General features: G+C 40.4%; 1 protein-coding gene across 3 annotated transcripts in view; it reads right to left on the bottom strand.

Annotated features, from left to right (window-relative positions):
- Positions 1 to 27308, bottom strand: part of KCTD9 (potassium channel tetramerization domain containing 9) — a 458686-nt gene that overhangs the window by 411269 nt on the left and 20109 nt on the right. For 2 of the 3 annotated variants that reach the window (XM_044083151.1, XM_044083152.1), the window contains exon 2: positions 18274 to 18395. The exons of the other annotated variant lie outside the window; for it this stretch is intronic. In XM_044083151.1, coding sequence (XP_043939086.1) covers positions 18274 to 18395 — 122 coding nt within the window. The remainder of the gene's footprint in view (positions 1 to 18273; positions 18396 to 27308) is intronic. 3 annotated transcript variants of the gene reach the window in all.

Below are 27308 nucleotides of genomic sequence, written 5' to 3'. Positions count from 1 at the left end.
CATATATACATGTTTATATGTATACACCTTGCGGCGAACGTGGCAGCATACGGCAACACTGTCTGCTGTAGGACCCGCGTATGGTTCAGGTGTTGGCGTTCCATGCTCCGCTGGCTGTTGGGTGTACAGTGTTTGGGGGCTACCTATGTTGGAGTCACACATGGGGCCACCCATACGGTACACTTTATGGGTGGTCATGTTTGTGTGCCGTCCATTTCACTGTGTGTGCAGGTAGGGAGGTGTCAGTCCATGGGGCCTATGCTGTCAGAGTATGTGCTATACGTTCCCTCTTTGCCAGGGCATAGGCATATTGGGTACGCCTCCGTCTGCCTATTGGGGCTGGCACAGTGTGTTCATGGTCCTGAACCCTCTGTGCCTGGACTGGCCTTGGCAGTTGTGGGGGGCTTTGTGGCCCTTCACCATTATGTCCCTGCAGCAGCTGCTTCCGCAGGATCATATTATGTAGCATGGCACATACTGTGAATATGTGGGCACATGTGCCTGGAGAGTACTGCAGGGCTCCACCGGATGTATCCAAGCACCGGAACCGTGATTTCAGCATCCCAAACACACGCTCTATTATTCTGGTTTGTGCGTGTGCCTCATTATGGCGTTCTTGCATGTGTGCATTTCTGATGGGAGTCATCATCCACGGCTCCAGTGCATAGCCAGCATCCCCCACAAGCTGGCCTTGTGGAATGTCCCCCCTGGCGAATACCTGGTACAGCTGTGAGGCATGTCAGATATGGGAGTCGTGGTAGCTTCCAGGGCTGCCAGCACACACATCCATGATAATGCCCTGCGCATTGCACACGACCTGGCAATTGATGGAGGGGAATCCCTTGCGGTTTATGTAGCGTCTACCCTGCTCCCCAGGTGGTGACTTGATTTGTATGTGCGTACAGTCTATCGCACTCAGTACCTCCGGGTATTGTGCCACACGGTGGAAGTGGCGCATAATGATAGCCAACTCCTCCTGAGATCTGGGGAAGTATATATGCTCATTGGCATGTGGTAACATGGCATCCATAAACTGGTGTAGTACCCTGGATGCTGATGCCTGTGAGATTCCCATTATATCCCCAGTTGGCCTTTGAAAGGTACCTGTGGCCAGTATTCGCAAGCTTACACATATCTTTGTGTCCACTGGGATAGGCTCCCCTCTGTTATTTCTTGTTGTCAGGCGTGGCCAGCACAGCTCCACTATTTGCTGTAACGTGTCCCTATCCACCCTGTAACACTCTACTATCTCCAGGTCTTGTAGCCCTTGGTAGATTACCCTTGGTCTGAACACTCTCCTTCTCCTCTGAGGCCTACGGTAGTTGTTGGCACCCTCCTCCACAACACCGTCTGTCTCTAACACATGCTGATGGATCACGGCCACGGCAGCACCCAACATGTACATTTTAAAAGTTCCCCGTGTGTTTACACCTATGGTGCGGCGTTTGGGAATACACGGCTGTGTGTTGTGTGCATTCACACTTTATACTGTTGTGCTGTACACCCGGTGATGTCATAGGGTGTGTCTGTGCGGCCGTATCTGGGGATTATCTTCCGTGTTTTACCGTTGGCACTGCAACGCTGTTGCCTTTGGTGTTGCATTACTCTTGCATGCAATGGATTACTTTTCGACCTTCCTTTACTATTTCTGCATGTTGCACCTACTATTTCCTGGCATGCATCCTGCAGAGCCCTGTCATGTGTAGTTTCTGGGACATGGCATATCGTGCGTTTTGTGTGCCGCCGCCGCCGTTATGCTGCCTGTCTGCTTGGCTCTGCTGTGTCAGGTCTTCACTCTTTGCAATCTGCTACCTCCCCTACTTTCTTTGCATTCATATGCCTCCCCTATCCCGTTTTGCAGGTTTCTGCATGCAGATTTGTCAGCTGCCGCCGATTGGCCTTCGTGGGTTGATTAGTGTCGATTGCTCATTACTACTCAAATTACACTGCTTCCACATTTCCTCATATTCTCAACATCACCTTCCTGTTTCCGATGTTATTTGCGGGGCGAGCGTCACATGACTGGGTTAAGGGAACGTAGTCATCCTCGTGCACATGCACCTCTGCGCGCATTGTGTGCTCTCAGCTCAACTATTTACCCACACGCCGGTCCTGCAGCTGTGATGTGCAATGTACAGCCCAGGTTTGCTGAGCTCCAATGTGCTTCCTCCAACAGTAGCACACCCCTCTGCAGGTGACATGTATTCCCTCTGAGCCACTCCTCGGTGTATTACCGCTGCGCCGTTTGGTACAGCCTTACGCCGGCGGGGTTTTGCGATTCAGTATTATCTGCCTCATTTGCATGGCATTGACTACTAATTCATAGTTACCATGCCGAGCACTGCCGCGAGTCCTTGGCAACCCTTGCACCGTGGTTGTGGCTTTCCATGCATACCATGGTGTATTGTGGCTGTGAAGCTGATGTGTATTACGCTGCTGTTTTATAACATTGTCATATTATTTCATTGTTTTGCACCTTCCGCAGACATGTCCTGGGGTTCTGCTGTGAGTTTCTGTGGACATACCATTTATGTTATTATTTACATGTTGTGCATGTTTTCTTTTGTCATTCTCTGTGTCTTTCGCCATTGGCATATGGCAACAGTGTGATACCTGACGCTGACAGCCTTCCGTTACTCCTATGTTATGTTTGGGAAAATGTAAACCGTTTTTTTTTTTGGTTTACATTGCCGTGGCCTTATGCTACGCCTGCGCCACTTCGTGGATCGCTATATGCCTTCATTTGCATGGTGCAACACCGCACATGGGGTGTTTGGCATACCTACGCCAGAGGTGGCGCAGATGCGGCGCACGCAGGTAGTGCACGTGGGATTGGATCGTACCTGAATCGCTCGGCGGCCATATTTGGCATTGTAACGCCTACACTATGCGTGCGCCTGGCGCAAGGTTCATGAATCCCGGGGATATTTAATTCATTAGATGACGGTGTGCTTCTAAACAATGTTAATAATACAGCCTTAATAGTGATGGAATTGTGTTGTACCCTCATTTATACTATTCCAGTCATTACAGTATATCATTGTACAAGGTCAATGACAAGTGACAGATGAGCCACTCTTCATAGTAATTATGTTTTATTGTAAACAAGAATTTCAGTTGCTGGTGATAGAGGTAGCTAACACGTGTTGATTTCAACTTCTGACTGCAAGCTATTGTGGAACCGCAAAACAGAATACCAGCTTGTAAAAATTAAACAACTGAGGGATCTAAATTCTGTAGACTTCTCTGTTGATACCATCATTTGTGGGGACACAGATTTCCTTGTTAACTGGCAAAGTTATGTAGGGGATACTGATGTCAAATAAGCCTTTAAAAAAACTATGGAACCACAACAGCTTCCATCAATATGTTTTACTTCCTACTCAGAAAATAATAATTTAAATATTGTTGCACTAAACATTCACTGTATTGGCTTTGTGCAACACTAATAGAAATGCCACTGAATTCTTGTCAGAATATTACATATTATAGCAATAACCCACGCCTGGGTGTGGGTAATGCTGGATTTACCCACGGTTGGCGTGGTTTGGTCCCGAGGCTAAGCCGAGGGACCAAACAAAGCCAACCATGGGTAAATCCAGCATTACCCACACCCAGAAGTGGGTTATTGCTATTATACAATGACATTTAAGAAAAGAAATAATTACTTTTCTTAAATAATGGCATTGTATAATGCCTCTTTATTGCCCTTCCGCAGCTGTCTGGTATTCTGCGGCAGTTCTGATGTACTGCGCATGCCTACGCAGTACATCAGAGCTGTGGGCAAAAACGGAGAACGCAAGATCTATGTTGCTTTTTTTTACTGTTTCGCTATGTTAAATGGGCTTAACATAGCGAGACAGCTTTAAAATAAGCAACGGAGATCTCCGTTGCTTATTGTAAAGCTGTCTCACTATGTTAAACCCATTTAACATAGCGAAACAGTAAAAAGCAATGGAGATCTTGCGATCTCCGTTGCTTTTTTTTTTTTTTTTTTTTTTAAAACTGTCTCGCTATGTTAAATGGGTTTAACATAGCGACACAGCTTTAAAATAAGCAACGGATATCTCCGTTGCTTATTTTAAAGCTGTCTCGCTATGTTAAACCCATTTAATATAGCGAGACAGCTTAAAAAAAAAAAAGCAACGGAGATCGCAAGATCTCCGTTGCTTTTTACACACTGTGTCGCTATGTTAAAGGAGTTTAACATAGCGAGACAGCTTTAAAAAAAGCAACGGAGATCTCCGTTGCTTTTTAAACCTGTGTCGCTATGTTCAACTCTTTTAACATAGCGAGACAGTGTTTTACTAACGGAAAAGTCCGGCGACGGACCTTTTCCGTTAGTATATTGAGGATTTACACGCACGCTGGTTGGGCTGGCCAATCAGCGTGCACGTTTTAGGGGAGGAATTGTATAATTACCCATTACAGCTACTAGCTTCAAGAATTTAACTGATATTACAAAAAGATTTTTGAACATAAAACATGCTTGCTTAAAAATATTAACTCCATGGTCACACAATTGTGGAGAAAGGACAGACACAATGGCAATGAAACCACCTGTCTTCAGCATTCCACTAATCGTGAACATTTGTTCAGAGTGCAGGTTTAGGTGAATCATCTCCAACTTCACAAAACCCAGACCACTGCCTAAAGGACCAGAAACGGTGAAAACTGTAGCCACAGAAGTAAAGACTCCAGACATTCATATTGATACTGATACTGTTCCTAAGTACTTGTTCACCAATATTACTCAGCCTGATATAATTATACATGATTAAATGGCATCCCACCATTGTATTAAATGTAAATAACAGAACCAATCACCAGCGGTAAAGAAAGTCGGTATGTAAGTTTATGGAAGTTAATTATATTAGACTGTTTTCTGTAACTAATAACTAAGTGGGGAATACTTGGGATAACTTTAAAGAGTATCCAGACATGGGAATTTTATTAACATACTATGTTGTAATATCATTGATGGACGCATTCATGATTAAATATTAGACAAGGCACACTCTATAGAAAAATCCCTAATGGAACAGAAGCACCAAAAAGTGCATGTCACAGTGACCCATAATGGGGGATTATCATCCCCACTTTAAAGTGCATATGAGGTTGACACAATCTGCAGGTATTATCATCACCACCTGAAAGTGCATGTCGTGTTAACACATAATTGGGGATATCATCATTTACACATTATGAGGTTTGATTGTTGACACATAATGGGGGTTTTATCATCACCACCTGAAAGTACATGTCAGGCATACACATAATGTGTGTTTATTATCAACACATGATGAGGTCCGATGGGTGGCACATAATGGTGGGGCAATAATATCATCATGCCCAGAAAGTGCATGTCATGATGACCCATAACACAGGGGTGTCATCATCACCTCATGATGAGGTCCGATGGGTGACACATAATAGCTGGGAGGGTTATTATCATCAGCACCTGAAAGTGCATATCAGGGTGACACATAATGCAGGGGTATGTGGACTGATGGGTGACAGATAATAGGTGTATTATCATCACCACATGATGAGATCTGATTGATGACACATAATGGAGGGATATTATCATCACCACATGATGATTTCTGATAGGTGACACAAAATGGGGGGTATTGTCATCAGCACATGATGAGCTCTGATAGCTGACACATAATGGTGGGGTATTATCATCATGACCACCTGAAAGTGCATGTCAGGATGACACATAATGAGCGGGTATTATCGACACCACCTGAAAGTGGATGTCATGGTGATGCACAATAGGGGGTTATCATCATCACCACAAAATGACATCCAATAAGTGACACATAATGGGGGTTATCATCATCACCAACTGAAAGTACGTCAGGTTGACACGCAATGTGGGAGCTTTTTCTAATCATATGATGAGGACACATGGGTAACACATAATTGGGGTAATATCACCATCTGAAAGTGCATGTCATGGTGATTCATAATGGGGGCATATAATCATCACCACATGATGAGCTCCAATATTGGACACATAATGGGGGTATTATCACCACTAGATAGTGCATATCAGTGAGGCACATAATGGGGGGTATTATCATCATCACTACATGATGAGGTCATCTGGGTTACACATAATGTGGGGATGTTATCACCGCATGATGAGGTCTGATAGGTGACATTTAATGGGGAGGGTTTCATCACCACCTGAACATGCACATCATTGGGACACATAATGTAGAGTATTGGACAGTTAACTTTTCAACCACAGAAGGGTGGGCTGAGAGTGCCAATTTACTGACTGATACCTATTAGACAGGTAGCTTTTGAACCACAGAAGCGTGGGCCGAGAGTGCCAATTTACTGACTGATACCTCTTGGACAGGTAGCTTTTGAACCACAGAAGAGTGGGCTGAGAGTGCCAATTTACTGACTGATACCTATTGGACAGGAACTTTTGAACCACAGAAGGGTGGGCTGAGACAAATCTAGTGAGGACATTTGAAGTAAAAGTTTGCTGTGACAATCTGTCAAATAATTTAGTCAAGTCTAGAAATAATGTAGAAACTAGTTTGCCATGATCTCTAGCTTTACTGGCAGCATGTAGGTTATAAGGGCAGTGCTAGTACTACGGGATGAATGATAGCCATGCTGTGTAGGGAATAGGAATTGTTCCTGCAGGACCAATTGGTTTTGAATACATTTTTCAAGTGTTTTGGTGAGGGGTGATAAGATTGCTATAGGTCTAAAGTTATTAATGTCTGTTGAATTTCCTCCTCTGTGCAGAAAGGGAATGTGTAGCTTTTTTTCCAGATAGAGGGAAAGTGGGATTCCTGGATAGACCTATTTACTATAAGGACTGTAACAATGTCATTGTGGATAGACCTATTTATTATAAGGACTGTAACAATGTTATTGTGGATAGACCTATTTATTATAAGGACTGTAACAATGTTATTGTGGATAGACCTATTTATTATAAGGACTGTAACAATGTTATTGTGGATATACCTATTTATTATAAGGACTGTAACAATGTTATTGTGGATATACCTATTTATTATAAGGACTGTAACAATGTTATTGTGGATATACCTATTTATTATAAGGACTGTAACAATGTTATTGGCTTCTATTTTTAGCCTATTTAGCCTGCTATTTTAACCTAAAAATCCGTCCATGAATAGCAATAGGAAGGAAGGTAGGTCATCAGCTGAATAAGAGCATGTTTTAAGTTTGTTTAAGAGTAGTTTTATATAGAGGATATGGTCACAGCTTTGAAGGTGAAAGTGCATGTGGTAATATGTGGATGTTGGGAAGGGAAGAGATTAGATGTAGAGGGATCCTTAGTTCGAGCTGCTGTTCTGTTATAAAATAAAAGTTGAATTGTATTGCAGTTTCATATGGTGAATTATCTGGAGAGGGATTTGAAGTGAATTTTTGGCCAGGATTTAATATTTCTGTAACGGATGTCCACATTTTTTTTTGTGATGCATTTTAGTATTAGTCAGACAGTTATTATAGTATAATTTTTGTTGTCTTTATTTGTTTTTTAGTCTGATTGCAAAGCATTCTGAAGTTTTCAGGATATTGGGGTGTTTTATGTTGTTGCCATTCTTTCCATGTTTTTTCTCTATCCTGCATTAACATTCTACTCTTTTTGGATAGCCAAATTGCAGTATTTGTTTTCACTCCCTTCTAGGAGATGAAAGGCTTTTTCAGATATTTAGGAAAGTTGTACTGAATTAATTAACAGCATTGTCTAAGGTGACTATTTTTACGACATTCTAGTTAGATGATAGTGTTGTAATAAACATTTTTGGGTTAAACTTGGAAAAGTTACATGTTGTTTTAGATATAAATTTGCTGTTTAAATGTTTGTGTGAGATGTTGAGTCTTATAGTTTGGGGTGTTGATCAATTAGAGAGTCTGACAATGTACCTGTAATGGAATATTTGCTGGTGTCTGATACTAGGATCCAATCTAATAGAGAATTTGGATGTCTTGCTGTAATGTGTGGGGCTTTTGATTATTTGCATAAAACCATAAAAGTGCATGCTAGATGTAGGGGAGTTAAGAGTTTATATCCAACCAATTGACACTCACATCACCTAGTAATATTATTTATTGTGCAAATGTTATGGCTATTCAGTGTAGGATACATGCAGGATACCTTCCAGTATAGCTGTATTGTCACCAGGATGGATGTAAAGGGCAGTGATACATTATTGTTTATAACTGTATATTTTGAGGAAATCAATGAGAAGCTCTGCTAAACTGAATTTTGGTGTTGGCTCTGCTAAACTGAATTTTGGTGTTGGCTTGCTGTAATGGGAAATGTGGTAGGTGGAGTCAGGATTAGGGTGTATATCTCTTCATAGATGGATTATAATATATTGGGGAGGTATGCATACTTGGTTTCAGAGAGGATTTGTCTACTTATTTTTGTTTTGGTTGAGTTGAAGTGCAACTAGTCAGCCTACATTTGGCATAAAAGTGAGGAGCAATAATAAATAGGTTTGGTCTAATGTGTAGAGAGTGTAAAGAAAAACTACAGATAGGTGCTTGGGACAGAGTTTGTGATATGTTGTGAGATAATATTGATTTATGGTAGGCTGAAAATGGCATAGTAGAAAGAGAAGGATAGAGGAGAAGCTGAATAGTAGCATTATTAACTAATGGTATATGTATTTTATACAAGTCTGATAGTGGGGAAGCTGAAGAGTAGCATTATTAACTAATGGTATATGTATTTTATACAGGTCTGATAGTGGGGAAGCTGAATAGTAGCATTATTAACTAATGGTATATGTATTGTATACATGTCTGATAGAGGAGAAGCTGAATAGTAGCATTATTATAAAATAATATAATGGTATATGTATTTTATACAAGTCTGATAGTGGGGAAGCTGAAGAGTAGCATTATTAACTAATGGTATGTGTATTTTATACAAGTCTGATAGTGGGGAAGCTGAATAGTAGCATTATTAACTAATGGTATATGTATTTTATACAAGTCTGATAGTGGGGAAGCTGAATAGTAGCATTATTAACCAATGGTATATGTATTGTATACATGTCTGATAGTGGGGAAGAAGATATGAACAGTGAAACAAGAAGTTGCAGGAGATTCAGTGATGATGGATTCGGATAGCTGGAGGAGGGTAAAAAAGGTGACAAGTATTTTCTATACAAGAAGAGAAGTAAGTTGCCCTGGTATTTTCTGTGGAATGTAGAGAATACAGTGGTATTAAAGGCTAGAGTATGAAGAAATAGTCAAAATAGGAAGAGATGAGAGTTTAATTGGGAAAAGAAAAAGATACAAGGCAAAATAGATAGGTGCTATTTGGGAGGGTTGTGCTTATATATGGATTTGGTGCAAAGCAGTATGGGAGGGGTAAAGATAGTTGGGAATTGTGTTAAATTTAATAGAGATAGGGAAGAAGGAGCTGAGAAGCAGAAGTATATCTATTAAAGTAGTAAGTTCAGTTGGGGAGGGTTTTGGAGTAAGAGTCACAAGTGAAGTGTGTATGTAGTAAGTATGATTTTAGAGTAAGAGGAGGTGGGTGGGAATTTGTAAGAGAGCACTCACTTACCATAAAAACGCATTTGACAAAGCAATGTGAGAAAAACAGGTTGTCTGTCATTTCCTAAGAGTAAATGACTGGCATATGCAATATAGTCTACTAGTCAAGCAACAGAGTACTGTGGTTAACTGAGTAAGAGGTCCTTGGAGTGCATTTACTATTACACAGGGAATTGTGAATCACTGAGCAGGCATATATGTAACTGACTAATGTTAATATGCAACAAGGTTCTTCATGGTAAGTATGTCTATATAAAAGAATGAAAATTCTCAATAACATTGTAGGTATAAGGACTTGTGTCAGAGGTCCAGGAATATCATGTTATTATAATGCTTATCCCAAAGTTAAAAGGAGAAGTAACTACACCAGTAGATTTAAAGTCCATATATTTCATAAACCTTGATGCAAAAGTATTTACTAATATTTTGGCCAATATACTGTGTACGGCCCTTTTGCACCTGCTACACAAACTGGTGTAATAGGATGTTTAAACATTAGTAAGAACAGGTGCAGCATGAAGAAGACAGGGTAGAAGAAGGGACTGAGCAAGGGAGGGTTTAGATGAAGGTGTCAGAAATGTTTGGTTGTGATCGAGAACACCAAGTTTCTGGTGGGTATTTTTTATATATTGCTAGATGTGAATATCAAATTTTAATTTATCATCAATAATTACACCAAGTAGTTTGGTGTGGGGTTAGGGATAATTGTGTTGTTGAGAGATGTGATAGAGGGTTTGCGTTATGTGAGTGTTTTGTGAAAAAGAGGATGATCTTTTTTTTTTTTTGGATTCAGTATTAGTTTTGGTTGGTTATCAGGGAGGTTTTGACAGAAGACAAGGTTGGATGAGTGAGAGTTAGAAGGTTTGTTATGCTGTGGCCAGAGGAGATGAGAGTGGAGTCATCAACATATTGTAGAAGTGTATAGAGGATAGTAGCAGAGTCACATTTGTTAGTGAATATGTTAAATAGGAGGTGGCCCAGAATAGATCCTTGAGGAACACCAGTATTTACAGGGAGGAATGGAGAGTGGACATTTTGCCAGTGGATGGATTTCTGCCTTCTGGAGAGTTAGCTAAAGAACCAGTAGATGGAGAAGGTAGAGAGATTAAGGTCACAAAGTTTAGAATGAGAGATAGTATCGAAGGCCTTAGAAAGATTGAGAAACAGATAGGAGACAAGCAAGTTGTTGTTATGGGCTTCAGCTATTGTTTGGGTGAAAGAGAGTAATGCAGTGGCAGTGCTATGGTGGGGTTTGAGGCCATGTTGGATAGGGTTAAGGAGGTTGTTGTCAAGAATATGTTTGATTAGCTGACAATGGATGCACTTTTCCAAGATTTTGGATGGGGGGGCAGGATAGCAATAAGTCTAAAGTTATAGGGATCAGTAGAATTTCCACCTTTATGGAGAGGGACTGAATAACAGGATTTCCATATCTCTGTGGCAAGGGCTTTTGAAATGGAATGATTGATAAGAATAGTGACAGGGTAAGGCAATGGATTGTTCAGCTATTTTTAGGAAATGGGAGAGTAGCTTGTCAGCAGAGGGGTAGCGTGGCTTACGTTTATATAGGAGCAATTTAATAGTGGTGATGGGAACTGGTTGGAAGGAGTGTGTATTGAGAAGAGTTTTGTTCTGGGGTAATGGAGGGGTTGAGTCAGATATATTATTTTGTGTAAGGTTTTGGATCATTTCTATGAAATAATTTTTAAGGAGGGTGGCAGTCAAAGTAGCAGTGTTGTGTGGGAAAAGGTTGGGAGTTAGTAGGGTTACCAGGGTGGAGCAGGTTGTTAATGGTAGTCCAGAATCTTTTGGATTTTTGTGTGGGCTACACTGGTTATAGGAAAAAAATGTTTTCTTATCTTTAATGACTAGTCTTTTGGTCATGTTTCTGAGCTCTTTGAATCTCTGCGGTAAAAAGGGGATTTGTTTTTAACCCAGGCTTTCCAAGTAGCACCTCTATTGTGCATGATTTATCAGGTTTGCTCAGTATGCCAGGGGGCATATTTGGATTTAATTCTGATTTTTCTCGACTAGGGGGCAATAGAATCAAGTGTTTCTAGGAAAATCTTATTGAAGGATTCTACAGAGTCATTGAGAAGGAGATGGTATAGGAAGTACCAATTAATGCTTGGAGTTAAATTTATCTGGGTCAAAGTGGGTAAGGCTATGACATACTTTGTAAATACGACCTTTGGGAGAATGTTGGGTGAATCTGTATAAAGGTTGGGGAGTGGTTGCTTAATGAGTTGTGAATTATGCCAGGGTTGAGGTAGTGGTGAGGAGCTGAGGTGAGCACCCAGTTAATGATAGGTCTAGATGATGAGTTTTTGTTAGTTCTAGTTGGGGATAGTTATGTGTAGGTGAAATACATGATGGTTGAGACTATGGGTAGGGGGATGAGGGGGACAGTTTAGACCAGTCTATGTTGACATCTCCAAGTGTGATGGTTTCATAAGGGTCATGTTGAGTGAGCCAGGAAAGAAAGTTCTCTAGGAGAGGAATGCTGTTGCCAGGGAGAATGTATATAGAGATTATGGTAAATCTTTTGTGAGGGTTAAGGTGACAGTTTATAAGAATTTCTTCAAGTGTGAAGCGGGGACAGAGTGAGTTGAGACAGGCTGATTTGTTTGGAGTAGAGGATAGCATCCCCCCCTCCCTGCTTGTTGGGTCTGTCTGAACGAAAGATATTGTAACCAGGAAGTAAGATTTCATAGTTGAGGATGTGGTTTTAAGCCAGGTTTCTGATAGGGTTAGAATGTCGGGAGATGTGTTAGCTTCATAGATTATTACTAGGCTAGCTGCCTTCATGGACCATTTTTAAGCCTAGCCAGTTACCCTTGGTGAGAATCAAACCCTGCACCTTGTGCTTTTAAGGTACACACCTTAACCATTACGTCACCCTCGCACCCCTTAAATACAAGAGTTAATTTCTGTTATTTTATTTACAATGCTTTTGATACTTAAGAGTAAATTGTTAGAGATTTGGGTGAGGAAGTGTTGGTTTGATGGGATAGGTGGGAGATATGTTAGAGTTATACTATTGTGTCTGGAAGAGGCAGGAGGTCCTGGGTTGGGATGGATATCCCCATTCAAGAGAAGTGTGTCAATGAATGTGTGAAGATATATATATATATATATATATATATATATATATATATATATGTAGGTTCAGAGTAGTATGATGAGGTTGTCTTGGTTTCAGACTAGCGGAGTGAGAGAGGAACTAGAACATATGGTAATTTTGAAGGGGTGCAATGGGAAAGAGAAGGTGAGATCAATTGTGGGTGAGGGATAGTGTGAGCATTAAATGAGTAAAGGAGAGTAGGTGATAGTGGTTGGTAGCAGAGTGGTGTATGGTAAGAGGTTATTAGTGAGAGATAGAAGAGAAAGGTGGCAGAGAGATAGAGGAGGCCACATGATGGGTTGTTGTGAATTCCCTGTGAGCAAAGAGAAGCACATACTGCGATGTCCATGGCTTTAATAACTAAGTGCATGGGGCAGAATAATTAACTTGTGTTGTGCTTAGTGTATAGTACATGCATATGTAACTGCAACATGTAGAAGTGTGCCTACATGCCTACAGCTTGCAGGAAATCTTGCATGTTACTGTAGTCTCAATTATGTTCCAATATGCATATTCCCTGGGCAATATGAAGGGGTAGTGGTCCACACAAACACAGACACACACACTGCACACAGACACACATACACTATACACACACACTATAAAGGCACTGCCCATTGTACAGTTTATTTTTACTGCCACTGATAAGCCCACTGGGCAGCCTGCTGTTGATGCCTGCCATATTGCCTGCTGTCCCCTCCTACAGCCTAGGGGCCATGGACATTACTTTCCACCTGAGCATTTGGTTATTGAACTGGTGGGCATGACACCACATTTTTTGGTTTGACCAAGGGTATTTGTCAATTACAACCATATTTCTCTGCAGGTGAATGTCACTTCAGCTATATGTCCCCAACCAATTGTATAACATGTAAATATCTTGCTGCCTAGGTATCTGAACCAAAATGTGATGGGCAGGTAAATGTTCCTATTGAAATGTCTGCTTTATGTGACTTGATGAGAATGGGAGCATTTCATATGCATCTGACTGCAGCAAGCTGAAAGACAATACTATTGCCATTATTTTCATTTTCATGCAAAAATGTCATTAGAGCTGTGCACAGAAGTCCATTAGCTTTTGGAGTGGGGCTAGGGATGCAGTCTGTGTGTGAAAACAGGATGGTTACATTATTGCATTCATCAAGGACTTGCTTTGGTGGATAGAAGGATCAGATTGGTGGATTTGTTTCTTGTTTTTGCTTCTGGTGACCATTTGTCATGCAGGTATGCTTGCCTTTTGCGGCTTTCTTCATATACTCATGATTGCGATTTTTATTTAATATTCGTGTAAGTTGTGGTATGTATGTCATTTATTATGAGTAGCATGTTTCCCTGCCATCTCATGTATTCACCCCATTATTATCATTTTTCCTACACTAGATGACCTTCCTTGCTAAATTATCTGTAATTATTCAACTTTGTCTCCAATGTGTGATGTATTTGTCTATGTGATTTTGAGTTGCGGTTTGGTCCATTTGAAGATAGCAGATGCTCTCTGGTGGGTGACATTTGTCACAGATTACTTTTTTCATTATTAGAACTTCAGTCCAACTTTATTTATTTAAGTATGCATGTATGTATGTATGCATTATTTTGTCCAACTGAGGCCACTGAAAAGGACTGGGGATCAGGAAAAAACATTTGGTGTGGAAGTAGTTGACCCTGTATTTTTGTAAGGGGAGCAGAAATTAATGAGGCAGCTGTACCCACCAGGAAGTACAGAACTAACTCAAAAAACAAGCCATCCCGGTGGAATCACAAACTCAATAGGCTGTATATCAGAAGGAAAAAAAATGTGACAAAAATTAGGAGGTGCAGCACCCTGCAAGAAAATAGCAATCAAATCCAAGTAAACAACACAGAGGAGAAATTCTACTGAAGGCAAATTTGAGGTAAGTTTGGCCTCCCAGGCCAAAGACAACCACAAAGGTTTCTGTAGCTATGTCCGCAACACAAAAGGCATTACACAGTTGTGTGCAAAGCTCATTGCAAAAAGAGCCATCTATACTGAGCCAGAAGATATAGCAAACCTCCTGGCTGATAAATTCAGCTCCAACTTTACCCCTCTCTCCCCCTCAACCTTCTCTCAGGAAATATCATGAAATATAACTCCCCCTACTATCACTAGGGAACAGGTTCTCACTGCTATCTGTAAGAGCAAGAACACTGCATCAGTTGGCCTAGACAATATCCCAGGATGCCTTCTAAAATAGCATAAAACATGACATATCAGGGCCTTTGAATTACTATTAAACTGTAGCCTCCTTTGTGCCTCATAAATGGAGAATGTCACTAGTCATCCCTTTACCCAAAGATGGGCCATCTACAGACCCTGGAAACTACAGACCCATAAGTCACACTACTTTTATATGTAAAGCCATTTAAAGAATTTATCATGGAGATGATCAATAAAGAGTAAGTAAACTTCCAGACACTAGATATAACCCAGTTTGGTTTTGTCAAGGGTAGATCATGCATACTCAACCTGGTGGACTTGTTTGAGAAGGTCACCAAAGCAATGGATGAGGGCAGAATTGTTCACATTGCTTACCTTGACATGGCCAAGGCATTTGATAGAATAACCCACTTGGGCATTTTGGCAGATTCCAGAGTTTTGGTACAAACCTGTATTTGACTCAGTGGATGGCCAACTTGCTAACAAACAGGACCCAAGAAGTTAGAATTAGGGAGTCCACCTCTCAAAGAGGCCATTCACAAGTGGAGTCCCTCTGGGATCAGTCCTTGGACCGCTCCATTTTGGCATTTACTTCTCAGAAGTCAAGGACAATTTCAGTGGTCTCTGGCTGATGTCATTGAATATCACACTGACACAAATGTTCTCCAGCAGGGGCTGATACAAACCAACAAGTGGTTCCAGAGACATGGACTAAAGCTAAATGCCAACAAATGCGTAATAGTATCCTTTGGGAACCCGTCCATCCCTGGTAACTATCAAATTGACAGTACACCGCTTAAAGTTGACCCAGTAATCAGGGATGTAAGGAGACACATAGATAGTAATCAAGTCTTTGACCATCATTTTTCTACAGTGGTCAGCAAATCATTCTGTGATGTGCAACTTATAAACAAAAGTATGGCATCTAAGTCCAAGGAAGTCATTATTCCACTGTATTCGGCACTCATCAGACCTATCAAATACAATGCTCCCTTTGATATGTACCTAACCAGGCATATACAAAAATTGGAACATCCACAGAGGTTCCTCACTAAAAGACTACAGGGCGTGAGTAAAATGTCCTATACAGACTACATCAAGGCACTATCCCTGTATTCTATTTCTTACAGACTTTTGAGGGAAGATCTATGCCTAGCATACAGGGCATTGTCAGACCCCATTCTGACGGGCCTCCTGCATATCCACAAAACCAACAGCACCAGAATTACCCGGTCTAAAGACTTAAACCTTTCCTGTAATATAAATAGGACCTGCTGGAGAAATAGTTATGTATCCCAGAGACTACCCTGTCTATGGAACAAGCTCCCCATCCATGTGAAGCAGATATCCTCCCTAAACCAATTAAAGTGCAACTTGGACAATTGGATGTCAAACCAGAAATGTATCCCTTGTTTGACACCTATGTCTGTAACGGACACAGGCAACCTGTAAATGGTTTATCTCCCAGGCTGATGCTTACACTTATCAAGGGTATCAGAACTTGTCAGAGATTTGGGATGCCTGACTAGGCTTAAAAAGGCCTTGTGTTCATTAGCCTAGTAAACATTGATTTACCTATGATTTTTCTGCTAATGTCTAGCATTTACAAAACACAGACACAGACACAGACACAGACACAGACACAGACACAGACACAGACACAGACACAGACACAGACACAGACACAGACACAGACACAGACACAGACACAGACACAGACACAGACACAGACACAGACACAGACACAGACACAGACACAGACAGACACAGACACAGACACAGACACAGACACAGACACACACAGACACACACAGACACACACAGACACACACAGACACACACAGACACACACAGACACACAGACACACAGACACACAGACACAGACACACACAGACACACACAGACACACACACACAGACACACACACACACAGACACACACACACACACACAGACACACACACACACAGACACAGACACAGACACACACACAACCCTTCTGGGAGCAGCTGAAGTAGTTATTCCTCCTTCCTAGCAAGGCCTCTCATGGTAACTTACTTTATCGCACGTGGCCTGGTGGTTCAAGTGGCAGGGTCACTCCCATCTGTATACAGACACTGGAGGAGGAAGGCTGGGGTACTGCTAAGGGAGCTGTATTTACCATCAGTAAAAGCTCTACAGATTAAATAAATAAAATGCATTAAATTAAAACTTTACATGTAACATTGTGCCATCAGAATCATTTGCTTGGTATTCAAAAAAATTACACCCTGTGCCTCTTCAGGAGTAGACCTGTAAAAAAAAAAAAAAAAAAAAAAAAAAAAAAAAAAAAAAGGAAGGGATCAAGCTCCCTTATGAAACTAGTTAACAAAGGAAGGATTATGCAGTCATATCAGGGAGAATCAATTTTAAAAAGAGAGTGCTGCTTATAGAAAACTATTCACTTTACAATATACATGATTAACCGTATCGGCAGATTAAAAGGTATTAAAATTATAGGCCAGTGCTGAAAGTCCTAAATACTACTAAAGTCATCCAGCTTGGATTAGCAACTCAGGCAAGGAAAACGAGGGAGGAGCACAACCTTCCTGGGGGAAGGTGTTCAAAAGACTTTTGTGGTCCACAATGAGGAGCATCCCTCAGACATAGGTTGACATACGCATGCGAGAAGAAACACTGGTAGGTCTTAACATACGCCCCACCAGCAGAATCAGTTGCCAACATGATCACCAACATACCATAAAGATCAGCACAGGGCTCAGCTCACTCAAAATCAGTCTAGGGGAGGAAGGCTGAACAGGCAAACTCCTTGAGGGATAGAGGTACTAGAAAGAATGAAGCAGCAAAAAGGGGGGGGGGGAACAGCACTGCACTATACAAACACTCTTTTGTTAAGAGTAAGCTACAATTCACAGAGTCCTATACCATTGCTAGCAGTTAGAATGTACTGCAAGGGAACTGAAAAAAACTTAGGGAACGCTGTAAATCATTAAAGGTCTTTCAAGGTCTGGGAATTAGTCCAGACATCCAGTAAACGTCTGCATGCAAGTTATATACCCTCTCAAAGCCTGTGTATTTTCTTCCACTTTTTAAACAATGGTGTGAAGTATCTATATGCAATACTTACAAGAGACTATATCTACAATCAATAGTTATATTCTGCATTTAACTATGACCACTCCTTCGGCCAAAAGGTTAAAAAGAATCCCAAGCACAAATACCGGATTAAACCAATAGTTTACACTGCAGATATATCAAATTTAAAATTAGTGTACACTGCAGATAATACAGTTATACCTATATAGAAATGCACACAATTTAATTTTGTTCATTAAAGGATAAAAGTAACTTGCATACTTAACGGAGAGCAAATACTAAGCAAAGATTCAGTCACCTTATTAGTGCAATGTCATCAATAAGCCCACCTCTTCCATTGTAAAGACTGGTGGCTTTAATTCCCAGTTTGCTACTGGCCAGTGACAGTAGATCAGACAATGTTCCATAAACGGCAACCACCTGGAGAGAGAGAGAAACGTAAAAACTAGTTATCAATGATGTACAGGATGCCTAACCACCACCTGTAGGTATAGCATCAACTAGGACGTCTCTAATTCAGAAGAGAAAAGTTAATAGTTTGTGCCCAAAAGACCAACAACATTTAGCAAGCAATGATTTTAACAAAGGTGGGGTGAGGGAACTCTGCAGGGCTCTATGACCCTGAACTCACCATGCACTATTCCTTCTAAAGGGCCAAAGATGGCAACACTGGGCTGTTTTGTAAGCCCATTTACAGTGCTTCATAGAATTCGTACTATCAACATCTATTGCAGTTTATGAAAATTAGTGCTAACCCCACCCCAAAAGAAAAAAAAAAAAAGCCAGAAGGCACAATCTAGGTCACAACTCTCCATAAAAAGTTGAGGGGGGGGGGCTTGGAAAAATTACTCGAAACAGACTCAGATGCCTGACGTTTTTAAAAATAGAAAAAGATGCAACACAAGAATGAAATTGCTACCAGTATCCAATTCTTTTCCACTCAAAGCTAAGCTCTAGCCATATGCAAAAAGAAAACAGAATAAAATTTGAGTGTTGGGATGGGAGAAGGAAAATCAGCAGAAGCAGTGACACACACACAAAAAAAAAAAAAGGTTGCAGGAGAAACGCAAAACACTGCTAAATATAAAAATCCATAGGTAAAGCAGCAAAAAGTATTTGGTAGTATTTTCATTCATAATGCAGAAATTAACACAAGCAAATGTGAGTGTATATGTATATATGTGGGTACACACAACATGCAAACATGCACATTTAAAAAAAAAAAAAAAAATGTGCAGCATTATAAACACATAACAGACATCTAAAGCTATACTAAATAGAGCCCTACAATAGCCGAAGGCCCTAATCATGCCATTATCAGAAACTCTGCTGCTACTACTGATGTACAATCATTGCCAACCATAACTATGCATCAGTACTTGAAAGTTAATACTTCAATATATTAGTGGGAAATATCTTCCTGTCTGCTGTTGTGGTTTTAGGTTAACTGACAATAGCATGAAGGAAGCATCAAACTCAGTGCTGTTAATGCTATTTTAGCATGTATGAACACTGACTAACAGTACAGTACTATATTCCATTACTTTAACATTCAAATGTTCCCCTATTTTGGCTTTACAAAGCTTTTCTATCACACCAGCTTTCTCATTCTTACTGCAGATAGCTTAATCACTGCCCCACATCTAGGAGTCACACAGACCGTTTAACTGTAAAATTGTCATGAAAATGAAAAGATCATGCATATATACTTATTTTATATTGCCAACAAATATTTTTTAAAAGTACTTAACAGTAACCATCCTGTGAGTTTACTTCTCGGCCATCTCCAGTTTTGTCTCAACCTTTTGATTTTCTGGTAAAAATCAAAAGATTACATTAAGTAATACCTGTCAAAGTTTCAAATTTCTTACTATTAAAAAAACATTATCCCTTACTTTGGGTCTTACTCTTCCCATTATTTCTATTTTTCCAATATTCTTGAGCAAAGAAATTGAGAGGTACAGCTGTTTGTCTACTAAATGAAGTCACTACTGTTAGATTTTTGCCCATTTGTTCCACACTGTGTGAGGTGGTGTTCCACATTTTCAAGATAAAAGCTAGGATAAGCTATTTCACCCTATTGTGGACAGAGCTAGATCAAAAACTTGTTACACTGCCAAGATTTTGTACATTAGCTTAAAAATATGTTCTGGATGGGATAGACTAAGTGTGCAAGGATTCTCGGCATTTTTTGAGCAAATTAAGTGGCGTTGAGTATGACACTGGATTAATTTGTTACTACTGACATACAAGTCTATTTTCGGTTATTACATACCAGTTGGGTTTGAGGTGGTTTGGAAACCAGTTGACTAAATGTTTGCATTTGGATAACTGGAGAGTTGAAGCCATGACAAGTCTAATGGAACTTGTATTGGAAAAAAATTTTTTGTTCTTTTGAGGGACGGTACTTTTGACAAGCCACCGGTGTAGAAATGAGGGCGGCATGTGCCCCCCCCCCCCCATTTGCTAATTAAGTCATGGCTGAATGGGAGGATCTGAACATCCTTAACAGAGAGTATAAAGACTGTTGGGTTATTTATACCTGGTTTTTGGACAATATATTCATCTTATAGAAGGATGCCTCAGATTAAAAAAATAAATAAAAATCTTTTTTTTTTTTTTTTTTTTTTTTTTTTTATTTAAACAGTACATCAACAATACGGTCGACTGTTTCTGGATGTGGAAATTAGGAATGATATTGATAAGAGTAGATTTGTTTCACATTTATCGTAAACCAACATGTTTGAATAAAATCTTTGCATTTCATCAGCTGGCATCCCCTGCATCAAAAAAAAGAGTCAATGGTAAAGGGTCAACTTGTCAGAGTGGCAAGAATGGTATTGGAATTAGATATGTTTGAACGTGAATGTAAAACGATTTTGAACAGGTTTACTAAAAGGGGTTGCATGGTGGAAATTTGAGAATATAGAGATTTTTCAAAAATATATTAAAATTGAACAGCGCATAAAGGGAAAGTCTTAAGAGTTTCAGCTATAACAGAGAAATTAGAAGGAACAGACTACTAGTTTTATGAAGGCACAAATAAGCAACCGGGCTGGTATTCCACAGCAAGAAATGTTTATTTCTAAACAATGTATATGCTAACACATATGGCTACAAGAAAGCAGCTAAGGCCTTTCTTAATAAAAGATGCAAAACTACACCAGAAAGAGCTGATTTTGACAAAATTGTGACAAAGAGGCAAAGTTATTATAAGTTGGAGACAGAATGTTTTTGGAAAGAGACTATTCATTGCACACCAGGCAGAAGGAATCAAATTTATTCTAGTAATCCATGAATGGAGAGGCAAGTACCCAGCTGTCTTTAGAATATTTTCCTGGAGAAAGTCAATTGTTTTTAAATACCTTTATTTATACAAAAGTAATTAAATTAAACTGTACTAACTCCCTCTTTATATATATATATATATATATATATATATATATATATATATATATATATATATATATATATATATATATATATATATATAGCGCAAGCAATATTTTTATTAAACCATCACTTAGACATAAGCAATCACAAGTTCCTGTAATCACTGCTGCAAAGGTAAAAACCATACTCTCCAAAGCCAAGAAACACAGCATCCATGGGACCAGACAACATCCCAGGCTGCATTTTACACAGACTACAGAACGAACTGGCACCCCACCCAAGTACCATGTTCAATCATAGCCTCACCTTAGGCTTTGTGCCCGCTGAACGGCACACAGCGATTATCCCACTCCACAAAGGGGGAGCCATCACGGACCCCAAGAACCAATAACAGTAGCCTGACGAGCCTGGTCTGCAAGGCCATGGAACGTATAAAACAAAGACACTGGTAATCTGCAAACTCTGGACCCCACCCAGTTCGGGTTTGTAAAAGGCAGATCAAGTCTCCTAAACCGGACAGACTTCTTTGAAGTTGTCACCAAAGCCATTGACAAAGGTAAGGTGGTTCACACAGCCTATCTAGATCTTGCCAAGGCTTTCTACACCATCCCCCACTCTGGAATTATAAACTCACTAAACTATGTATACATCCCTATGTCACAAGATGGGTTGCCAACTGGCTCACTGACAGAACCCACACTGTGAAAGTAGCAGACTCCAAATCAGACTTCAGACTAGTGACAAGTCTAGCACCACAGGGTTCAATCCTGGGTCCTCTCCGGTTTGTTGTCTACTTCTCTGAAGAACAGGCCAACACAGAAGGTCTTTGGCTAACGAAGTTCGCAGACGACTGCAAACTACGTGCCATAATTGAAACTCCTAACGATGTGGACATCCTACAAAAGGGCCTCACTGAGACAGATGCCTGTCGTCAAAGGCATGGCCTCAAGCTCAATGCCAAAGAGTGCATGGTCATCCCCTTAGGAAAAAAAACTTTGTACCCATGAACTACAACATAGGCGGTAGTATACTTAACACCAAAAGTGTGATGAGACCTTGGGACATAGGAGGACAGTAGTCTCTCCTTTGATAAATAACATCGCCACGGTAGTCAGGAAATCCCTATACATGGCACACCTCATCACAAAAAGTTTCTCACCCAGGAAAAAAAAAAAAAAAAGGTTATTGTTCCACTCTACTCATTCATTAGACTGAGTAAAACACCCCGTTTTTATGTACCTCATAAGACATCTACAACTGGAAAGGCCGCAGAAATACCTCAGAGGATTACCGGCCTCAAACAGATGCCCTACGCAAAGTCTCAAAAAAAACCCCAGCTTTACTCAGTCACATATCACCTACTCAGAGGTGATCTCTGTCTAACATATAAAGCTATGTCAAACCCAGAGCTGTTGGACATTTTTCACTTAAGTCCCAATCCCTCAGAGCTACACGCTCTAGGGACCTAAACCTTGTCACCACAATAAAAACAGAACATGCTGGAGGGATAGATTCCTGTCCGAGACTTCCCATATTCTGGAATAAATTACCTATCTGTATCAAACAAAGCTAATAAGTAGTACTCCATGAAAAATCTTTACTGGATTGGAAACAGGAAATTCACCCCGGGGAATCACTTCTGTGGCTCTGCTAGACAGTGGCACAGGAAAATAATTTTCTTGGGTGACAAAAGCCAGGGTACTTTTTTGGCTGGGCTTGTACAGGCCCTAGGACTGATAGCCTAGTACCTACCTATGAATAACCACATAAACACAATCCTAGTTGCAAGCATTTTACATCACAAACCATTCCAACACTTCCAGTTGCTAACATTACACTTCACTTATCTACCCAATCATTTTTCAAACATTACACGTCATGAAGTCATGCTTTCTTTTAAACCTCATTCCTCCCCTGTATGTGCTATTCCCACAATTCACTCAAAAGGGAAAAAAAAAAAAATAAAAAAAATAAAAAAAAAAGGACACCCCTGCCTGGTTCATGTGCTCAAGCAGAGATCAGAGAGAACTCTACCCACTTGAATTTTCACCTACATTCCCTCATATCTCCTCCTAAAATAAACCTTATAATTTTAACAGGGGAAGCAAATTCTTCTATTGCCCTTCTCATAAACACCCAGCTTACTCTGAAAATGCTTTTTCTGTATCAAGACCCAACAACAGTGGTATTTTCTTCCATTTAGCTTCCCTCTAGATCAATATTCTGTTAAATGTAAGTTGTTTGCCTCCCTTCCAAAAAAAACAAACAGATTCATAATTATCAATTTTGGCATCACTTTTACCCTTCTTTTAGCCATTATAGAAGTGACCTGCTCATGGTAAGAAATCTCTCCACAAATTACTTTTGGTTTGCACGCCTGCAACACACTTGGTCTGCCTTTATCATCACAACTTGCCCCCCCCCCCCCACCAGCATCTACAACATTGCCAAATAAAGCCATTGCTACAGTCCAGTTTCTCCCTACAGTTATTGCAAGCCAAGAATAAACACTCAAGGATACCTACCAAACAAGTCTGCAAAAGTGACTGGATGTTTACAGTTCTTGTTACTAGCAGGTCTGGTCCTCAGTAGTAGTGTTTTAAATAGGTTGACTGGTTATTTACACATTTCTTCTTATAGCAAATTTGTTACTTTTACTAGTTATTTTTTAAACATTGTTTTGGCCAGCATGCACACCTGCAAAGACCCCCCACCCCCAGGCAACTATAATTTTGTCTCTCGCCACTGAGTGGCACAACAATATACTTGCTGCATCTGGTCCCAAATAAATCTGCCTCCACATTGAATACTTCGTGTATTTAGTCTCCAGATAGACTTGCCTTTCTTTGTTTACTTACACACCAAGGCCATAAAAGTAGTGTTAATGCAACTACCTGCTTGCACTCTTACCTTTCTACCATTACCCATTCCTTGCTTCTACTTACCTTACAGCTCAAAGGGTTCCACTTCTCACTGATTTTTTTTCTTCTTTGCACTCTTATGTGAGGGGGGGCCAGCCCGCTACACTCTGGCTCACTACACCCCCATTCCCACTCACCCCTGCATCCTCTAGAGTTATATCAACACTAACCATTCCCCTAACCTGCCACAAATGGAGGATCTTCATCCACCAATCACAATTCAATTAACCAATACACTAATGGCAACACTCCTCCCTCTCCTCATACAACTTAAATGAAACTGTCCTTAATCACTCTACTCCCACCACACCCCTCTGTGCCTACATCTTCAGGAGACCACCCAGATAACATAACATTTTAAAAACACATCATGCTCTCTCCTCCCAACTCTACAATCACACACCTACTGCATACATACCTGCACTTCAAATATGTAGCTGTTAGCAATATCACTAACCACTTCAGCAAACACCTTCACATACTCTACAAATTGTTAAACATGCATGTACATTACAGATTCTCCTTAGTAGTGATATAAGCACCAATCCCTGGCCACGTATTGCACAACATACCCATCATGGATACCATTCCACCCCTTCCTCACATTATAACTACATGCCTTCTCATTCTTAACATGAACCTTAGAAGCCTAGTTAAAATTCTGACTTTCATGCAGTCACAGCGCAATACTCAAGACACTCTTACAGCAACAGAAACTTGGCTAAAAACCCATATAAGAGACCCAGATATACTCCCACAAGGTTATAGCATACACAGGTTAGACAGATCAAGAAGGGTGGTGGACTTTAATCTTCAACAAAGATAACCTAAGCAGAGACTACCTTGCCCATCAAATACCCTTATAACAACTTTGAAGGGTTTGTAACAGATCAGAATCAACCCCCCCCAAAATATTACCATAATAGCTACTTTTATACCTCCCAACAATACTGACACTGAGGAACTCACAGCCTGGACAGCCTCAAGCTACATCCATGAAACCATTATCACAGGCGACATCAACTTAGGACTGAACACTTGCACTTGTGATAACCCCTCTACCTTCATAAATCTACATGGATTGTTTGCGAGAAACTAATTTCTCACTTTAATAAATAAACACAGCAAAACTGAATCCATCTTAGACCAGTCACTTAACAGTACCACCCACAACTCTCTTTCCTGATGCCTTCCAAATAATTTAAAGTAACCACAGACCTATAGTGCGGTGGTGGTGCTGAGGTAGCGTAGTCGCCTCACAGTTAGACGTTGCATGTTCGATTCTCAGTTAGTGTCTTCTGTGTGGCGACATGCGTGAACGGGTGTTCGTTCAAGATTGTGCGTTAGGCCCGGCAAGCCAGCACGTAAAACTGTAGTGCCAATCATTAGCGGACTGGAGTTCCGCTGTGGCGACCCCTAACCTGGAAAAGCCGAAAGACACAAACAGACCTACCTACAGTCATCAGCTCAACACACACAGAACCATAGTTTACAAAAAGTCGTACAAAATACCAAAAACTCCTCCAATGAAGCATTTTTAGACATGCTCAATAAATGCAACTGGAAACCACTCATCTCCAACTTGACCAGGCCGTAACATACTTTAATGACACATTTCTAGCCATTTTAAATAACTTGGCAAAAGCTCGTACATGTCATGTTAAAAATAAGATTGCTCTGGGAATGAAAAGAAACCATTAGACTCCAACAACAAAGGGACAAAACCTGGTTTCAATACCAGAAAACAAGACAAACTCTGCTAGCATACCAGCAGCTCCACAATCACACGACAATATTATACATTTATGCAAAATACATATGAAAACAATCCCACAGTACTGGCAAACAATTAACTCGCTCCTCCACTCAGGTAAAGCTACAACCCCAGAACAAAACAAATAACCAAAGTGCAAGTACTGCCTCACAAAATCAACATCATCTTTATAAACACCACCCTCTCCTTAGTTACAGGGAACAATTTCACCCAACAGTCTTACACCTAATGTGGATACTAAACTCTTGACCTCAAACCTGTCCCAACTAACACAATAAGAACAATGCTGAAAAAACTGAAACCTTCCTTAGCAGTTGACAACTCCCCAAGGAGTACCTCAAACTTTCAGCTGACGCCATAGCTGTACCCATCTCCATTCTGGTAAATAGGTCTACAGCAGAATATGTCCCAGAATTGAGGACAATTTCTTACATCACCCCTCTGCATAAAAGGAGGATCAAAAGAATTAAGACAATTAGACCCATAGCCACCCCTCCCATGTGAAAATTTGTATCCACGCTCAATTACTACAATTCCTGTTATCTCACAACCTTCCAAAACACCAAAACACAGCACCACCACAACCATAAATTAAATTTCTCTAACACAATCAACCAAGAAATTCAAACCAGCAAGTAGCACCAATCTTCCTAGACATGTCAAAAGCTTTCAATACTGTCTCCCCATCAAAAACTCTTACCTCAGTAAACCTATCAAAGAATTCCCTCTCCCAGTTCCTAAACTATCTTTCTGACAAACAAACAGTACAATGGAAATACACTCTCTCACTTCTGCCTGTCTTAGTCGGAGTCCTCAAAAAGGTCCATGCTAGGACCTCTTTTCACCACCTTCTACAATGAACTAGCCTCATCAAGAACACACACACACACTCTCTCTCTCAAGTAGTTCAGTATGCAGATTATTCAACTTTAATCTGCTCAGCAGACACCTTACCAGACCTTCAAATAGTAGCGAAACAAGCTTTTAAAGATATAGAAATGTGTCCAAGTAAATAACAACTAATACTCAACCCCCAAAAGAGACACCGTAAATGCAATTTATCAGTAGCAAACATACACAACCACATCTCCTTTCACCATTCTCTCAGCAATCATCCAACCAGTTGAGCATACACAACTCCTTTGTGGGACAAATACACAACAAACTCCGATCAGACCAACACATAGCAATCACAATTAAGAAAGTTCACAAACTTGGCTCACTGTACAGAAGCAAGCAATTCCT

Source organism: Protopterus annectens, chromosome 9.part0 (genome assembly GCF_019279795.1).
Source record: "Protopterus annectens isolate FY-2018-M chromosome 9.part0, PAN1.0, whole genome shotgun sequence".
In the NCBI taxonomy this organism is placed as follows: Eukaryota; Metazoa; Chordata; order Ceratodontiformes; family Protopteridae; genus Protopterus; species Protopterus annectens.
Note: the sequence above shows the minus strand (reverse complement) of the source record. Positions and strands in the feature narration are given on the sequence as shown.